This window comes from Amia ocellicauda, chromosome 1, assembly GCF_036373705.1.
Source record: "Amia ocellicauda isolate fAmiCal2 chromosome 1, fAmiCal2.hap1, whole genome shotgun sequence".
In the NCBI taxonomy this organism is placed as follows: Eukaryota; Metazoa; Chordata; class Actinopteri; order Amiiformes; family Amiidae; genus Amia; species Amia ocellicauda.
In genome coordinates, this window is record NC_089850.1 from 4,163,235 (window position 1) to 4,184,090 (window position 20,856).

At 35.4% G+C, this 20,856-nt stretch overlaps 1 protein-coding gene across 1 annotated transcript in view; it reads right to left on the bottom strand.

Moving 5' to 3' along the window:
* Window positions 1–1,862: 1,862 nt before the first annotated feature.
* galnt14 (UDP-N-acetyl-alpha-D-galactosamine:polypeptide N-acetylgalactosaminyltransferase 14 (GalNAc-T14)) overlaps window positions 1,863–20,856 on the bottom strand; it is a 132,505-nt gene continuing 113,511 nt past the window's right edge. The window contains exons 11-15 of the mRNA XM_066705455.1: window positions 20,662–20,754; window positions 18,287–18,370; window positions 16,446–16,590; window positions 9,670–9,789; window positions 1,863–4,100 (exon numbers count right to left, since the gene is read on the bottom strand). Of these exons, the coding sequence (XP_066561552.1) occupies window positions 3,942–4,100; window positions 9,670–9,789; window positions 16,446–16,590; window positions 18,287–18,370; window positions 20,662–20,754 (601 nt within the window). The 3' untranslated portion in view covers window positions 1,863–3,941. The remainder of the gene's footprint in view (window positions 4,101–9,669; window positions 9,790–16,445; window positions 16,591–18,286; window positions 18,371–20,661; window positions 20,755–20,856) is intronic.

Below are 20,856 nucleotides of genomic sequence, written 5' to 3' on the forward strand. Positions count from 1 at the left end.
ATTGTAGCCATTACACCTCCACAATTTAACCAAGGGCAGCATTAAATAAAAAATGCTGGCGCTCGCAGAAGCATTTGCGGCATGTCTGCAAATGGAAATCGCACTGCTAAACTATCATATTTAGGGCAGGATTAAATCAAAGCTTTGACCCACCCACTAATAGTAAACTACAAACCTGTACATCATAGTGGTTACATTTCTGATTAGAAGAAAGTGTCATCTTACTAAAAATGAAGCCACAACTGAGTACAGTTCTGTAGTTTTCTATTAGTGGGTGGGTCAAAGTTTTGATTTAATCCGGGCCATAGACCACTTTTCTTTGTATTTTGAAATTATGATTTATCATAGTTATTGTGCTTTTACCCCGGGATCCAAACAGAAGGCTTAATCCTAATCCCATTATTAGAAATGGCTATTCTGTAAATTATGTAAATATTTTATAAACTGGTATTACTTGATACTTGGCAATTAATTACCTGTTTATTTACTTTATCTTCCCACTACCAATCAATGGTGATGAAAGAACATCTACTGACAGTCTGAATTACAAATCATATGTTCTGTGTGCATTTAAGTAGGCTAATTTATTTGCTGATCATAGCTGGGGAGTTTGACTCAATAATATAGATATACATATAATTATATTAAGCTGTTTGCTTATAAGAAGGGGGATTATGTAAAGAAAATGTAGTTAGTGTTCTAGTTTTACAGATTTGTGGACATTATAAGTGTACTGCAGTAGGCAATTAAAAAAGTTTACTTGGTGGTTGGGAAAATATACAAGCTTTAAACTTTCCATCCATTATAATTTGTTTACATTTCATTGTTTGACAGGAATCACACACCAGAATACTGCAAACAACTATATAGATGTCTATTTTACTTGTTTTATTCAGATTTAATACATTTATTTTATTGATAATAAACTAGCTATTATAACATTACCATTGCTCTATACAAGACAGTGGTGCACTTTCACATTGACTTATTAAAATATGGAAAATGATTCCTTGTAAGCAGCACTATGTGGTGACAAGCTGGAGGTGAACACTTTTGTCACAACAATGCAGGGAGAAAAGGAATGTATAAAAAGGCTTATAACTATGGGCAGGATTAAATCAAAAATGTTTGCAAGGTGTGAATGCGAAGATTTGTGGAAGAGTTGCAGGAGGGAATCTCACAGCTCAGCTCCTCGCTGAATTAAATCTAAAATATGAGGAATGGGGAGGAGACGTGGTTACAAAACTCATAGTGGTTACATTTATCATTAGCAGAAACTAGCAACTAAAAATAAGCCACAGCTGTTCATGGGAAAGCAGCTGTTTCCGCCACTGAACAGTGATGTGTACATCAATACAAAGTACATAATTTTAATATCACTCGATGCTATCTACTGTAAAAAGCAATAAGTACAAGCTTTATGCTCGGTGTCTCAAGGTGCAGTACTGACAGTAGACCCTGTGGTGCAGCGCACCTGTGCACTTGCCATATCTTTACAAAGAATGTATACACTGTAGCCACACTGACAAAATATGTAATGAAGAAACCAGTGTTCAATGTTTACATAAGTGAAATATATGATCGTGCTACACAGATATATTTACACTTGTACCATTGTCTAAATTGCATCTCCATACATAAATACTCTTTACAGTACACCTCGGAATATACCCGGTTGTGTGTGTGTGTGCGTGTGTGTGTGCGTGTGTGTGTGCATGTGCGTGTGCGTGTGTGCGTGTGCGATCCGACCACACCGAGCCTGCTTCGTGTACTGTGTGTGTGTGTCAATGTAACATGTATAGTTATCACTTCCACTTTGTATAATGTGCCTGGGATAAAGGCAAAATGTTGACCACCCCCTAGAAGATTATCTGTTCAGACAGTTATATAGCTTATATTTGTTTCCAATCCTAAATGTATCGTTGGCTTGCAAGTTACGCAACCATATATGCTTGTAACAATATTCCATAAATATCATCCAAACGTCTCCTGTCCATGAGAGTCATTAAATCTGGACAAAATTAATCTACAATTCTGTGTACATTTAATTCATGGTTGAAGTACAGTACAGAATTGAATGTCAAAATGCAAGTGAATTTTGTTAATGAAGGCATTACACCATATTTATTTGTAATCAGTTATACTCCCCAGTTAAATTATGGACTGTTACAGCTTTATTAGATTAATGTTAATTTATTAATCATTAAGTGATTAAAACGGTTATCCTCAGCCCTGTTCCTGGAGAGTAATAATCTAGCAGATAGTCATTAAAACCTTAAATTTATAAAGACTATGAAAACATAATTATGATTAAATAAGCAGATGATTAAGTTATTCAATAATTTAGACATAATGTGGAACAAACACTTGAATATCCATCAGTCCTCAACAACCAGTTTCCTTAATTGAACAAATTACTTAAATGACCAGAACAATTTTATAGGTTTGCAAATTGGACATTTAATGACAGCTCAGTGAGGACCACTGCACAACCATCTACATTTTCTAAATATTTTCATTGACCTGAAGTGAGAGAGTGACCTTAAACAAGCAAGAACCTTAGGGGCCAGTCTTCTTAATTTTGTGACTCACTTTTGGTTTCAAGTCCTCTCATTAACCCATCTAACCCATCAATTGGGTTGCATCAATATTAAATCATTTAAAATACAAAAAATGCTTTTTTTAATGGAGTTCAAATGGAATGACCTGAATACTAAAAATAGACACACACATAATAAATGCTGTTACAAAGATGTTTAAAACATCACAATTCACCACTATGATCCTAGTGATGCCTGGATATAAATCAAAATCAAATCCATTACATGTATTAAAATACTTTAAATAAGAGTTCTAAAAGAAGCATTGAGGTAATGTTGAATTTCTGTAAAGCAGTGAGAAATATATGGCAAAATAACAATTTCTTGATATGATTTTAAAAATGTATTATTGACAGGGATTATTAAGATAGTTTTGTTTTTATGCATTAATAAAGTTTCACTGTAGAACCATCCTGTGTACTAGTGAATCTATAAATACTTGTTTATAAATGCGAGTTATTGATTGAAATGGATTTTACTGAATTTTTCCCCATCATTTTACTTTTTATCTTTGGTACCAAGATTTGCAGCATCATCAGAACACAATAGTACTGTGTTTCCATTTAAAAAAAAAAACATTTTCAGTATTTATATCTGTTTCTTTCATTTTATTTTTCAGATGCCATGCAAGGCGGTGTTGGTGATTGTAACATAAATGCATTTCATTTGAAGACCAAACTTGTTGGATATGATGGTATCAGCTGCCAGGGCATCATTATTTTTTGCTTTATCAAGGCCCTTTAAGTCACAGGCTAGTAAAATTAAATATTGCCTAGACTTCTTTTTAACATTCTAACATCTCACTTAACTTAATCGTGGTTGGGTCCAACTGCTTGTCTTTTCTGACAAAATCAACTGGACTTTGACCCCTTGTAATTGGAAGGATTGGAATTGGGAGGCAGACGATGTTTTCCTGATTGCTTCTCTTCCATTCCTTAGAAACCACCTTTCTTGAGTCTTCGGGTCACAGCAGCGAGTGGAAGCTAATCATCCAACCAAAAGCAAACAAACAAAAACACTTCAGTAACCACTGAAAAAACAGCATTCTTTTTCTGTCAGTTTTCAACATGTCGTTCCATCCAGTGACACGACTTCCAAACTCCATCCTACCGACCTGTGCTGTGTAGACTGGTCAGCAATAATCACAGGATGTAAACATGAATTTCCCATTTATTCCAGTTTCACCTGGGATACAACCAGGAAGGATTCAACTCCTTGTATTGGTCATCTTTGGTGTCCATCTCCCATTCTTGTGTTCTCAAAGCTTCTGATGACAATGTCCCAAACCTGAGAGAGCACTGTCAGTCACACATCACACATGAATTTCCATTCTCCCGGAAATCATGAAAATGACACTTGCCATCTCTGGGTGAAAGCGGTGAGCTCACATGGGTTTATCACAAGCATTTTGCTACTCTCTATTTCATCCAGAGCCATTTCACTGTCAAGGCAGAAGTGAGAGGCTAAGTGCTCAATGTGGGTACCAGATTTCTGCCATCTCTGTAACACAAAAACAAAAATTAAATGTAAAGAAACATACATAATATATAAAAAAACTGTACAAATTTTAAGGGCTGTGGTTACTAAAATGCTGTAAACAATAAAGCAGAAGTCTGTTAACCTGGTAAATTTACTTTAGTTTCCTATTGAATTGATGCGAACGTATAGATATACAATTAATGATCATAATTAGAAAATTAAATTAATTTAAAAAGGAAATGTATTATTTGCTATAAAACAAGACAAAACACAAACTCTTAAGACTTTGAGATTTAACTTGTCATGTTAATATTTATGCATGAGACGAGTTCAGCCACCTGAGTGATGATTATTATTTATAATTAGAAATATTCAGGTTTGATTAAGGTTTCTGGTGCAATTCAGACAATATTACATGTGAAATATAAATATGTATACTCCTTACAAAATAGAAAAACAAATATTACATTATGTTTCATTCTTTTTAGAAAAATATTCCAGTACAAGGTTTTTCCTTTTTCTAGTAGGACTGCTTTCCTCAGCTCTGGATTTTATACCCTATAGAACAACAGAACAAGAGGATTTCCATCGTTGAAATCGGGTTAGTAAGACCTTGACAGACAGATTTAATGGTTTCAACTCCAGCCGAAGCAATGCTTAATTCTCTCAAACAGGGCTTAAAATGAGGATGACTAGGCTCATTTGCTACCAAGACCAGTGGTTGCCAAGTTGTGAGTCCCATAGATGCTAGTCCAATCACACAGACACTCACTGAGGAATGCGTGTTTAATTCCAAAGAGAAATACCCTAATTGTGTTAAATGTATTGAGGATGCATTTCTATACCCCAGTAGTACTATAATGGAGGATCTTGATATTACAAGCCATCATCGCAAGACCTCGAGAAAACTGGTTTGAAATACTCAAATCTTAGTTAAATGATCTCAAGTTGAAATACTTTCTTGGATGTCCTTAATGAGCCACTATATATATTTTTTCACTAATTTGAACTTAAAAAATATGGTTTAATGCAGATGGAAAGTAATTTTTGCTGTGCTTCTGTTTAACACTGTCACCACTAGATGTCTCTATTGTAATAATTTTAGTCTACAAATGTGAAGTAGAGTTCGTTTTGTTTTTCCAGCTGCAAAATCAATTTTGCATCAACAACACCAACAATAATAATCATGATCATGATCATAGTATTATAGTTATTTGTTGTTCTTCTATTATTCAATTTCTTAGCAGACACCCTTATCCAAGGCAACTTGCAATTGTTAGAATTTATCACATTATTTTTACATTAAACTACGAATTTATACAGCTGGGGTTTTCCCTGATAACGTACTAAAATCCTGTTTAAAAATCAAACAAAAAAGGAAGAAAAAATACCAGTGAAAAACAGCAGTTGCCCCAGTTTAATAGTCGCTCTGTCCTTAGAGGCTTGTGATATATTTACATTTGACAGGAGGACCCTCATGGTGCTTGATTATGCTGTTTAAAATACATAAAGGTGCATTTTTAAAAATTCATTACATTAAGTTATTTTAAGAATACATTTCTAGAATTTGAATGGCTGTGACATTTTAGGAGAATTTAGTGGATGTATTTTAAAAAGCAAAATAATATAATGTCTATAATGTCTTTGTTAGTACCAACCTAAAAAAAAACAACAAGCAATTATATAATTTGTGCAGTGTCTTACTAATTTCCCAGAGGAGAAGCCTGAGGAAAAACAACAACAGTTTTAATTGGGTATCCTTGCAGAATTTCCTTGGACTTGAGCTTTTACCAATACACGTGTTAAAGAGGTATGGGTTATTAGTTTTATTCAACATTGACGTTCAAACAAACACATGTTCTTCAGGTGTGCCACTTCATCTTGCAGTTTAGGCAAGCACAGCCTTCTCATTTGAACATTAAAGACTCAACCAGAGGTTTATGAAAATATACCTTGTTAAAAAGCTTGTCTTTGCTCTCTAGTGATAGAGAAAGTTTAATATATAAAGTGACATTTAACATTTGTGATTATTTTAAACAATTATTTGCTGATACTTCCATATGAATCAGAATCCTGCCTCCCACAACTGCTCAGTGTTCTCATTAGTTGCAGTGGTTATGCCAGCATTTGCCCATGACTGTAATACTTTATAATAATTAGTCATTTTGCACACACTTTTATCCAAAGTGACTACAAGAGACTGCTCTTGCAGAGTGTCCTTGATTTTGCATTTCATCCAAAAGACAGAGCTCAAGATGCTTAAATAACTAACACACAGTGAGACAGTGGAATATAAAATCTCCTGTTCCTGTACAAGCCTTTTGTCCTGTCTACTGGACAGACCTTAGCTTCCTAGTTCTAATGATAAAATATAAGCCTTTGGGGTATTTTTAGGAAAACCTTTATGGATTATTTTAAGAAGCTCTACTGATATATTTGGAAGTCCATTTATAGTAAAACAATACTTTCAATAATGTAGAAACTGTAATAATTATATTCAAATAGTACTCTTATGAGTTCATAGAGTTTGTAGAGTAATTTTGCAGCTTTTCCCATGGTTTGGCATTGCTTTGCCACCTATTAAACTACCCATGTTTATTGTGATTTCAATTTGTACACTTTCATTCAAAATGTATAGGTTGAAACTATAAGTATTAAACCAAAATGTTTATAAAGTTAAAACCATTGTTATACATGACACATTGTTCATCTTAATAATAATAATAATAATAATAATAATAATAATAATAATAATAATAATAATAATAATAATAATAATAATAATAAAAGTCTCAAAAGAATATTAAATACATTGTGTCATACTGCATATACATATTTGGACAGTGACACAATTGTCATCATTTTGGCTCTGTATGCCACCACCATGGATTTGAAAGGAAACAATCAAGATGTGCTTTAAGTGTAGACTTTCATCTTTAATTTGAGGGCAGTTACATCCAAATTTGGTGAACAGTGTAGGAATTACACCCATTTTTATATGTGGTCCCCCCAATTTTAGGGGCTCAAATGTAATTGGACAAACTAACATAATCATTAATTAAATTGTGAGTTTCAATACTTTGTTGCAAATCCTTTGTAGTCAATGACTGCCTGAAGTCTGGAACCCATAGATATCACCAGCGGCTGTGTTTCTTCTCTGGTGATGCTCTGCCAGGCCTGTACTTCAGCTGTCTTTAGTTCCTGTTTGTTCCTAACTATGTTACCATGGCTGAATTTAAAATAAAGGTACTAGTATGCCCATATGTTCAAAATGTAGCTTGTGCAATCAGAACCCCCACTTGGAATCAAACCTCACACACCTCCAAGTACTTAATTTGCATAGCCCCACATGAGCGACAAATCTGCTATGCCTAACGAGGGATTAGAAAACTCCACCAAATCTAAAGGGAATGCCGCCATAGTAACATTATACACTCTGTTACACCCTCCTATTCTATTCTTCTTCTTTGAATTCTGCAGCAACCTCAGCAACTTAATGGCATCAATATCATTGATAAAAGTCACAGAACCATTGCAGCATGTGTGGCCAGAGCCGACTCGCATCCAAAACTGTTTGTGGCCCACTGATCCAAGGTCTGTGTGGTCTACCAAGTTTAGAGGGAATGATGTCACGGTATCAGCCTCATTTGTACGGTTCAAATGCAGTATTTTGATAAGTGAATGTTAAGCTTTGGGTCAAAAACTCATCAGATTTAACATTAAAAGAAATGTGCCCATGGAAGGACAGCATCAATCAATCAAAAACACAAGATCACTAAAAAGACAGGACAAAATTATGAAAACACATAACTCCTTGCCCACTTTCAAATTTAAACCAACACTTCCTGTGCAAATGTGAATTACCTCATCCTATATCTGTAGAAAAGTGCAGAGCATTTACAAATGTGGGTCCCAAGAAGCTGAAAACATGTTTGGGATATTTTAGATTTATCTCGATTCAGTCTTCAAATGTCTACTGTTATACGGAATGTGTTTTGAAAAAAAAAGAGTGTGGACTCTTACTTCCAGGAAGGCAGAGACATGAGAGCCATGGATTTGATGTACTTCTCTTGTTCTGTAACAATAGCACACCAACTGTATGTATATGTGACGAGGCTCATTGTGTATATGAGCTCCTTACGGTGACGCAAGTCCACTGTGAAATCAGTAGAGATTATCACTCTCTGTGTAGGGAGGAGAGCTCAGATTCGAACCCCAAGCAGGAAGCTCCGACCTACACACTCTACCTATGAATGGCTAATTTGTATATGAACTCCATTGTTTTGGCTTCATTTACATGGCTATAGTTAACATCACCACTTTTCAATAAATGCAGCTCATGTAAATCTCAATTAGTGTTTAGCTCAAGCAAAATGTCTTGGGTATGATTTGAACACAACAAACTGTTACATTATGTTAGTCACCCTGGATAAGTGCGTCTGCTAAGAAATAATAAAATAATAATAATAATAATAATAATAATAATAATAATAATAATAATACTGTGAGCCCAGTTACTCAAATTAAACAATTTGCTCTCAGTTTAAAGTGAATTACATAACTCAAATGAAGGTAAAACATTATGGCTCATATTTTTGATTGCTTGACTGTACAAATGTGAAGTTTTACATGACTTTGAATGTTGACTTTACGTGTCTTTTATTGGTTATTTTGTTTTTATCTGCATTGATCTTATTCATACTTATTTGTTGACAGTTATGCCAAAACCATTTCCAAATTTTGCATTATGCTGTCTGGATCCTGGTATATTTTTCTCTCAGAGATCCTTCTATTGACTGAGGGGCCAAGGATTGATAAGGCAGGTTGCTGGTCTACTTTGTTTCAGGTTAAAAATATGAAATGATTTAATCTGTATTAATATTAAAATAGTTAGGAGTTGATAACATTACATTACTTTCAGCAATATTTAATTTGTAATGTGGTGACCAGTATCAGTACCAGTACCAACACTCTTCTAGAGTTTTATATATTTTTTTACATGGCTATCCTTAATTTCCAGGAAATGTTGTAGTCTTTGATTGCCTGCCCACAAGACCTAATTACCCACTCATTAGTTTTATAATGAGTGATCAAAAAAAAATTAGTTATTCTGCTCTAGTTCTCTTTCACCTGCATAACGTACATATTGTAAATTATTCTCATCTCCATATCAGACTGCATTAATTTATGTTAAATTGAATTCGTCATGTCTCATTGCAGGATTTCAAACATTACACTAATTCCAAACCCCATTAGGAGACCCACTCTGAGGTCTTCAGACTTTGCTTTCAAACTGCCAAAAAAGGACATAGCTGAAACTTTTTTCTTTCTCATTTTCATTTTTTTAGCAAACCACTGAGAACAACAACAAAAGTTTCTCTCTCAGAATAAAACACCAGCTGTCTGTAATGCCTGAGAGCCAGGAGCCTCTGGGACTGCTCTCAAGGGCCTGCTCTCTAGAGCTATTGGAGGCTGTAATTGAAAGTTGATTTATGGGTTGTCAGACGTGCCATTCGGGGGTTTCTGACTCCAGACTTGAGCAGCAGACAGTGTGGGCTGGGGATACAGGGCCATGTTGTGATGCGTTTACCTGTTTCCCATCTCCTTCGTTGCAAGGCATGAGCAGGATCTGTGAGGCCGGGTAGGTGGTGGAGAGCGAGAGGCAGTGCTGCAGCTGGCGGATCTGCTGGCTGTGTGTGTACGTCCATTCCTGAGATTGAACACAACAACACAGCATAATGTCAGTTTGGCTTGTGCAGACATCACAGCCTTTTTCCTCTGGGTCACACTTCAAACATTCCTCCCAGCTGTTCCCATCAGAGTTACTAGTGGGGGCTTCATCTTTCCCTTGGTTGTGACTAAGTTATTTTGTTTTGGTGGCAGTTGGAACGACAACAAAAGTTACAGGACTGATTCGATTAATTTTACTATTATGTGGACAGTTTAACCACAATGGAAAAATAGACTAACGTTTGTGACCAGTTCCTCCAGTGCCTTTTTGGGAGTACAAGTGAATGACAATTTTTGATGTGAAAATCAGGGCATGGAATTTGAATATATTTATATATATATATATATATATATATATGAATTTGTTTTATTGACACACTGTGGGGTGTAGTCAGGAATGGCAGCTATATATAGAGGGAATTGATCCCCCTGCTGGAACATGCTTCCCCAGCCTCTATAGAATATTATTGGGAGGACATTTGTCCCTTCAGGCAAGCCGACACACGTGCAAACCATCAGACAGGTACATTTAATCAAGGCCACGCCAAAAGCACATCGCATTGTACCTTTGGGGTAGTGCAGGAAGGCATTTGGGAGAACTTTTGTGTGACAGATTTACAGAGTATTGTTAGACTTTCTGGACATTGACCCTGCTTTGTTTGAGAAACTGATTAGGCAGTTCTATGACTGTCCACCACGGATTGCAACCATGAGCCAGCCTGCCGGACTGGCACCTTCACATCAGGAAACCCAAGTGCCCAAACCTGGGCTAGGTTATATATAAAAGGGAAGATGTTTTGCAGGAGTACGAAATCAAGGGTCCAATGTTATTTGCATCAGTTAAGGATTTGTTTTGTGAAAGCATTTAATCTTTGATGATATATATCATTATGGGCCTTCCACCATACATTTGCAAAGTCAGGATTGCGAAAATGCAAATGAGATTATGGGAGAAAAATTCTAACAAAACCTACAAAAGACAGAAAATTGTGAAACTTACGATTGCCTGATTATATATATAAAAAAAAAGATAGCATGGTTTAACTCTATTCTTGTCACGGTGATTACAATGTAGAAACCTCATTTACTACAAGAATGAGTGATTGTGCATTTTTTAATTTTGTAATTGCATTACCCTATTCAATTAAATGAAGTCAAAATTGAGCACTGCAGCCACAGCACTAAAAGATGCTTGTATTCATCAGAAAGCATTTTAATTCCTTGTGGTCAGAGTAAATTAAAATTAGACTTTTTGGACAAACCTGCTGTATATTTGGCTCAAAAAATGATAATATTTTTTCAAGACCATAATTTCCTCTGTGAAGCATGGAGGTAAATCACTTTTGCTTTGGGGCTGTTTCATATCCCCCGGTTCTGGTGCCCTTATTAGAACTGAGGGAAGGATGGATTAAAAAAATATTAAGAGTACAAAATCTTCCACCATACTAAAGTGGAGTGGACTGTGAAGTAGATCTGAACATCATGTATTTAGACATACAAGTAAAAATGTTTGATACTTAGTCCCTATAGCTTATAGGTCTAGGTGAGTATACAAAGCAATATCTAGTCTTAGTCTGTTGGGAAGTTGAGGAAAAACTATGGATATTGTGTTTGTTTTATTGTATATAGTCTCTAGCTAAAAAAAACAACTTCTGATTGAATAAGAACCTCCTTCGTCTATCGATCTGTGCAACATGACCCAATTAATGAACTGTGTTGAATGATTAATATACAGGAATTGTCCCCTTAATAACAACATTCAGTGTTTTGAATATTCTATCCCTTGCTTCCATTCAACCTGGTGTGGAAGCTTGCAGAAGAGTAATATGCATATATGCACACAAAAACTTGATTAGCTTTCATCCTGTGTTTCGGGGAAAAGACACCTGGGGGCAAGAAGAAAACAAGAAGAGGACTAGACCTTAATTGAAAGCAATTAAAAAGAGATTCACTGAATACAGACGCTAATGAGCATGTTCCTTGCAGTCATGTACTGGGACTCTTAGTCAAGGTCACATGATGCAGGTTTACAAATACACACTGCTCCACATTTTCTTGGAATAAACAATTTCAGCTAAAGGGGGTACCTATACAGTACTATTAATTCAATGGAAGATGTTCAGAAATATGCTGTTTAACCTGTGGAAAATTAAGCATTGTGGAATAAGAGTTTTTTTTTTTTCTATGAGCAGTTTACTTTTTACTCACTCCAAATGTCAGTTTCCACAGGTGAAAGACAAGGACATTGATACATGAATTTGAAAATTACATACTCATCCACTCACTTTAAAAACAGTTCAACACAGAAACTGTTATCATCCACAGAAAAGCATGGACAACCAGAGTGATTCTTTATTGAAATAAACTACAAAATAGTACAAATATAGAAACTTTTTTCAATGTTATACTTTACTCTTTTGAGTGTGACGTATACAGTATACAGAAAGGCTGAAAAAAGAGATGGAGTTTCTATTAAAGTTACCATGTCCTTGGATAAGCTGGATTGCAACACTCAGTAAGTGGTTTGCACCACTTGTAAAACTGCTTTAAAATGCATTTTCAAAGAAAGAAATATCAGCCAAGTTTATCTTGATTTGTCTATTTTGTTTTGTATTGGCATATAGCATAAGGCAAGGGGTAGGGGTTTGGTGAAGCAGTTTAAAATATATTTTTAATGATCATCAAAATTACACTTTAGAATCTTACATTTAGATAGACATGCATTAAGTGAAACATTTCACTTTGTATTGATTCTTTAGACATATGACAAATAAGCTTCTTGCCAGATATTTGCTTTGTTAAGCTTGGATTTTGTAGACCAGTAGATTGTATAGTATTTCTGGACAATATGAATGCTATGGTCCTGGGCATTCAATAACACGGTAATGCCTTGTGTTGAGAAGTTGAGAATAGTGTTGAAAACACTTCAGACCCTGCACGGTGTCCTGACCTCAATCACATAGGGTACCTGTAGGTTAACTGGAAAAACAAACCAGGAATAGGCTGCAAAGACCAACGACTTTAAACAAGAAACTGTGTTTTTCTAGTCATCTATCAAAAGGACTTCAGCAATCTTTTGGACCAAGAGGAGGCCTACCCCATTTCATAAAATGTATTGTGTTCGATGCTTTTCATTTTATATTGTATATGTGTCAGTGAATAATGTTTGTACTATCTGTTTTTTGTTATACATCTATATATAATTTAGAAAATATAAAAGAAAAATCCTTCTAAGTTCCTACACAAAATACCATTCATTGGAAGAAATATCCCCTCTTGTTGCATTTTATGATGGTGGGGGAAGGAAACAGCCTAAAAGATAAATGGAGAAGCTGGAGAAGAATGAAAACAGTGCATTCACAATCTTGTATAGTGGGTAGAAAATAAATCCAAATGGCCAGATTAAAGTGTACCTTTCTATATACAATAGATACGATTTCCATTTAATAATTCAAAGAGGTTTCAAGTCAAAGCACTTCCACTGAAGCGTTGAAGGGGTCCTCATTCTGTGAGTGGTCTGGAATAACTGCTAAGGTGAAAAAGTAAAATCAAGATGATTAATGATATAAGTGTATATGGCAATATGGACAATATATTACTTTGGTTTGTATTTGATTAATGAATGTATTATTTGGCATACTATACACAAACTATTGTTTAATTAAATGTTCTAAATTAAATTAAATGGGTAATAATAATATTATATACAGAATCAAAAATAATTAAACCATTTACAATGAAATAAAAAAATATCAAAATTAATAAAACGCAGCTGTATAAGTTTTAGAGTTTATTCCTATCCCTGTATTTTGAAAAAATAATAAATTATTATATTGCTTACCAGTTAACTTCATAGTTCATTAATTCATCTATCAATAGGTACTGAAACTAATGAGGGGAGACCATAGGGGAGACAATTTATCTATGATCTACATACATAAATAATTTTGACACCAAGGTATATAATACTTATAACAAGTAGTGATATTTTCATGCTTAGATCATAGTCACATCTCTATTAGTAAAGTCAAAATCTATTGTTAAAGTGCCATCTGAAAGCTGTTGCATCTTACCCCAGGTTGGAGTAACTGGTGTTCAACCTTCACCAGCCTCTTTCTGGAGCAATAACAACCCGTCATTGCAACTTACTCTTGCTGTTACTTGCCCCAGTTTCCGCAACTTTTCTACCAATATACTGAAAGGTTGAAATAGATCAATTTTATTAGCTAAGCCATTGTATACATTTCAACCCCCAAACCTGTCAAAGTCAGTAGATCATCAACATATTTGCTGTTCCGCTCAGTATAGAATTATTGAAGCTAGAGTGAAAAGCTCAATAAATAAACTTTATACATTTATGTATTTTATTGAAAATGGTAGAATTTATCTTCCATACTTCCCAGCACAGCCAGGGTAGCACACAAAGTTACAATAAATGTCAAGTATATCTCCATTGCCAACTACAATTTTCTATTTTCTATTCTTGTATGTCCCATCCTGTTTTTTTTCTTTGTTTGTTCATCGTAAAGAAGTGTTTACTTGCCCTCAAAATTATTGTTCATATCATTATATATGTTTTGTAGGTGCATATTTGGTTTTCCATGTTTTTCCAAACTTATTGCGATTGTTCATAGAGCTGCCACCTTTTGTGGTTTTCAGGAAACAGTTATTGTACTGCAGAAGATAGAAAGTGTCATACAGATGTTTCTTTCCTGTCCATGGCTCGATCTCTTAGGAAAAAAATAATTGGCCAGGGATTATTGTATTGTTTATTTTCTACAGATTGGTAGAGTTTTTCTGTTTGTAAATGGGAATAATAAATCTGTAATGTGAATATAAACCTGTTAGTATGGTTTAATTTAGTTTGAATTCCCCATTTTAGTTAGGCTTTTAACTGAATAATTGTCTCATTGCATTTTAGTAGGACTGATATTATGTCCCGATAATTTGTGACCACCATTGTATATGTAAATGTGATACATTTGGATCTACTGGTACTGCACTTTTATATTTTCAATTTTTCCAAGTATTTTTCTTATTCAAACCACTGCTTTACTTTATGAAACATGTTTTATCAGCTTTTAATGCACAATGAGTAAAATGTTTTTGTATGATATCTTTTTTATTTGGGCTTTTGAAAAAATCTCATACTTTTGAACATTTCCAGTGGAAACTGACCTTGGGTTGTTAATAGAAGGCTCATAAAATATTTACATGCTCTTGCAAATAACTGAAGATAAAACAAAAAAACAAAAAACGCTGGTGCAGTAGTTTTACATTATGTAGGTCAATTGAGTCAATATTGCATACATGGAATCTGACACTTGCAACCGATTGATACGTTCTCTCATTATTCCTGGGCCACAAGTGAAATGGTGGCACGTGGTGACAGCTACAACCCCAAGAGAGGTCAATTCTAGGTCATCAATTCTGCATGTTGTGCAAAGCTCTTTGCAGGTTTACTTTTAAGTCTACAGCACTATTTTCTATTGCCTCTGTGATGCTCAATGAACTGTGAATAACTCTTCGGCACTAGCAGTTCTATGGCCCTGCAAAATAACAAGTAAACAAAATTAATTGAAATGTCAAGATGTATCTCAATAGCAATAACCAGGGTCCGGTTCAATCCAAGTGACGTTTTTATCTCCTGATAGAGACTGTCACTCAGGGTGCCCTATGAACTACTCTTGGAGGATAGCAGCCCACTCTCACAATGGAGCGCAGAGATAGAGAATGTCAGCTCGTGGTTCTGCATTTCAATTCTTGAAGCACCGATTTTTCGCAGAAGAATGGTTATGAGACACTGTGCTTATCTGAAAACATGGAACGTCTTCACCCAGAGCTAAAACAGATAAATTGAATTCAAAAGTAAATCTAATATAACTTAAATCGTAAATCGTAACCATGGAAGCAGTATCCTCTTTACAATTTGCAGCTGACCAAGTCTTCTAAGAGCCCTGCCTCTAGCCCAGGTTATGTATGTGTATTGCTTTTGTCACATTGCAGCCCCAAATAGGATTTACTCCTAACTCCTGTGATTAGACTCTTTCAGCTCATCTAATCTCTAATAATGAGATATTGAGACATAAAATACTAAAATATTGTGCTAAGGAGGTTTGCATATTTGTACTAAGTAGAATGCATATAATTGTAAAATGTTTATTGTGACTTCTTGTTGTCATAAACAATAACTGAAACCACGTTTATATGTTCATGAATTGAAAATACAAAAGAAAACATGGTTTAATATCCCATTTGTCAACCTCTGTACCACTCATTGCTCAGCAAAACCTTGAAATAGTGAGTGACACTAATCTTAGCCTCTGAAAAGACAGTAAGGTGACAGACCGTGGTTATCCGCAGTAAGTGCTGTTGCACCGCATCTCTGTGATGTATGTCTGTGCTGGCTGCTAGTGCTGACAGTGAAATATCAGCACTGTTTTGGTTGGTAGGTCAAGAGTACAGGGAAGAGAGTCACTCATGTTTCCAAAGTGAATTCCAAAAGAGTACAATGCATCTTGCACAGAAAAAAAAAGGTTTATTAATAGCTTCAGAGAGAATGTAAATCTTAACCTATGTTTTTTCTTAGCTTAGCTTTCTTAAAACATCAATATTGTTATCCAAGGTCCCACATACCTGATTCAGAGCCAGCACTCCTTTACTGCCGATGCAGGGTCCTAGTGTGAGTATCGGCATATCCTGCCCTTCTTCCTTGCGAGACCCAAGGCAGTTCTGCCTCTGCTTGATCACCCCAGACTTGGAATCTGATTCATCTGGGATTCTGGAAGCAGATGTCCAAATGCTAATTAGAACAGTACTGTGTATATTTTGATATCTTAATTCTGACCACTGCATCAGTCTTTAAAGCTGCTGTTGACTGTGTTCCTCTTGAAGAAGTATCTGGAGTATACAAAAGCCTTTCCACCCTTCCCTTAACCCTTATCCTATTTCAACTATAACATAATATTTCATATTTATATTAATAACATTTAAATATGCTCAGACACAAAACAGTGGGTCCTGTGCCTGCAGAGATGCCCTGGGCTTAGTTAAGGGACAGAACAAATGAATGAGCAGACACATTCAAATATTTTACCAGCAGCATTTTCTAAACCTGGCTGATTGCTTGTTTACGCTGCTTACAGAGGATTTAGCTACCGACTCTGCTTTGATTTGAAAAATGCATTCAGTCTGAAGAGGTGGTTTTTAAGCTGATATTTATATATAATACAAAACAAAATAAATATATATCAGAATAGTTTTAGAATTCTTTAGGGAATGAAAACAAAGAGTAATAATCTATTTAATAATGTGGGTGTGTTATTCACTGCAGAATAAAATCAGGGCACTTTTATGTTAAGAAAAAAATGAATGGTTGAACACCTCTAGCTTGATTGCAGGTTTGCTTCTATTTTAATTATGGGGAAAAAAGAGTTGATACAAGCTAGATTTAAGGGCTGCCAGTTTTATCATTACAACATGAAATATAAAGGCATACTGAAGAGAAATTAACACAACTATAATAAATATCATGTGGGATTTTGAGAAAACACAGCTAGGTTTTATGGCCTGTCTCATGCACTTAGTCAGTAAAGCCACAGTGACTAGAGGTGGTGAATTCATCAAAATGGTTCTGAATCAGGAATTATTCACTTTCACACAACAAGGAAAGTACTTATTTAAAGGATTTTTAATTTTGCCTAACAGAAAACACAGCCCCCTCTTCACTCCCATCCTAATGAAAAGGTTTGTTTTTCTGCTACAAGATCAGTGAACCCACACTGGATTTCTTTTGCTTCTGCCTTCTTCATTTAATTGATTAAAGGAAGACAGAGGGCATGTATAAGTTTGATGAAGAAGTTAAATTAGGACAACAAAGCACAGTGTGCTAATGGAAAATAAATGGGACTGTGGTCACATCTTGAGTGTAAATGACATCACAGGTCATAAATAAACCAGACAGTACCCCATCCTTGTGTCCTCTGCCACTGCCAATACAGTACTCCCCTGGGTTCTACTATAAAATACTGTATCCTTTCTCTGGGAAATAGGAAAACAGAATACAGAACACTAAGGGCTACACCAAATCAAAACTTTGACCCATTCTCATATTATAAATTACAAACCTGTACCCTACTATGATTTATAAGTCATAGAAAATGGCTTCCAAATAAATCAAAACAAGTGAGGATATGGGTTTTTACTTTGTGATTAAAGTAGGTAAAAATTTTGGTTTGGTCTAGCACTAAGTTTGGCATCAAAGTAAAGAATATACTGAAGAATGTAAGAAAATACCTGTCATGTACTGCTAGATTGTACTAGTCTCTATATGAATACTTATAATAGCATTGCCTGTAAACACTGGTGTGCTGTAAATTATCATTGACATTCAAGTAGTTAAATAAACGCAAATAGTACAATATTAAAACACAATGTTATAACAAATAAAACTAAAACACATATGGCCATGCACTTACTTCAGCTCTGGATAAACATTGTCCAGGTACCACTGAAAAGATTTGCATTTAAGACTTTTGCGGAGTTCCAATCGGTTCTGAATGCTGAGAAGAAAGAGAAAATAAATATATAATATAAATAAGAAACACTTTGTTCATTTTTTGTGCATATGAAATCAAAGCAGATTATAGATTGTAAATTGTCTAATTTTATGAATGTATTCATTCAGGGAATGCAATGCAAATGCAAGAGACGTTTGAGAGGTTTGCTATTGGTCATATTATATATATATAGTATAGTATATTATAGCCCTGACCCATCGAGGCATTGACTCCACTAGACCTCTGAAGGTGTGCTGTGGTATCTGGCACCAAGACGTTAACAGCAGATCCTTTAAGTCCTGTAAGTTGCGAAGTGGAGCCTCCATGGATCAGACTTGTTTGGCCAGCACATCCCACAGATGCTCGATTGGATTGAGATCTGGGGAATTTGGAGGCCAAGTCAACACCTTGAACTCGTGATTCATCAGACCAGGCCACATTCTTCCATTGCTCCGTGGTCCAGTTCTGATGCTATTGTAGGCGCTTTCGGCAGTGGACAGGGGTCAGCATGGGCACCCTGACTGGTTTGCGACTACGCAGCCCCATACGCAACAAACTGCGATGCCCTGTGTGTTATGACACGTTTCTATCAGAACCAGCACTAACTTTTTCAGCAATTTGAGCTACAGTAGCTCGTCTGTTGGATCGGACCACATGGGCCAGCCTTCGCTCCCCACTTGCATCAATGAGCCTTGGATTATCAGTGTTATTCACTTCACCTGTCAGTGGTCATAATGTTATGGCTGATCGGTGTATATATGCAGTATATCATCACCATCACTTTATCGATCCACTGCTGGATAAAGCCTCCCATAGATGTTTCTACATGTTTTGATTTAATCTACAGCTTCTCTTTTCTATGTCACAGTTGTAAAGTTTATGATTTCATCTTCCCATCATGAATGTAGTCGTCTTCTAGGTCTTTTCCCATCTCTTGGTATGCATTTAGTAGCTCCATCTTTGATCTGTTGTTCTTGCCCATTAACATTTTAACATGTTTACTCTTTCAATCACATCACACATTTTTGTTTGTTCTCGGATCCTTACATATTTTTTCTATTTCTTGTTATTACATGTATACATCGTTCCATGCTCCTTTGTATCGAACATAGTTTTTGTATCATTTTTGCGTTTAGTGACCAGGTTTCACAGCCATAAGTGAGCACTGGTAGTGTGCATTGCTCAAATACTTTTCTCAAGGCAAGTGGGTAGATATAATTTCAGCAGTGTGCTGTTTCTTTCAGATGCACTCCATTCCATTTTTACTCTTCTTCTGCTTTCTTCCATTATATCTCCATCTGTGCTGATTTGTTGTCCACGGTAGAAATAACTTTTTTAAATCTATAATTTGAACATAATATTTGCATAAACGTATGACAAAAGTATATCTTCACTGATCAGATTTGGTTGTTTCTTACAGGTTTTTTTGCTTCTAATACCAGTGTTGAGGAACTCTGCTTTGGTCAGTTGTGATAATGGACTGGTTCATACATTAACATTAATATTTTAGAGGACACAAAGTAAATCTTGCAGGAAATGTAGATAAGGGTCTAGGTTACAATATGTCAAAAACATTAAAGCATAAAAACATCCAAGGTTTGACAAAATGTCATAGAACCATATCTTTTTATTTTATGTTTCAGAGAGAAAATAATGGATTGACTGAGACTAGGGTCAGATTTCGATATCTATTTTAGGGGAAAAAACAGAATGTAAGTTCTTATTGACTTTACAATTCTGCTATAGCCCAGTCAGTGTAGAGTACAATTAATTCTGCCAATCATGTGAATGTATGTAAATCTGCCATTAACAAATTCAATAGTATTGCTTTAAGCAAGGGTGGTATCATTTTATTTTTGTCCCACTTCTCCCAAGAGTGACATACTTCACCTTTGATATAAGTCATTCTATTTTGTAATGCACTGAAGAAATATAAATTGTTAGTTTAGTTTAAAAAAGATATAATACAAACACATATGCACACGGCGGAATGTATTGTTAGAAGTCTCTTGGGAAACCACAGAAAGTCTAACTTATGGGGTTATATTACTTGTGAACATCCCTCCTCTACAACAGCATATCCAACAACACAGAAGTAAACAAAAAAGAAAATGTAAATGATGGTCGGGAAAAATAAAAAAATGCATCACATTTAAACCAAGCACTTTACATATGATTGTAAAAATATACAAGGTACAATTTGGGACTGTTGCAAGCCACAACTTTGAGTGAACTGATAATTTTTTTTGCATTTTCATTTTGTGAACACTGTTGTGTCATCACTTATCACTTACTCGCCATAGGGTTTTCCTCGGGCAGCTGGTCGTGCTGAATAGTAGAAAAGTTTGAATTTGTCCATCCACACTTCAGCTGTCCGCCTTGTGTTCCTGTGACAGAACAAAACACAGACATACTGCTTCAATATATATCATGTCTTCTCACTTCCACCTGCATTATAAAGTTGAAACCCATTTACCTGCCATTTCCAG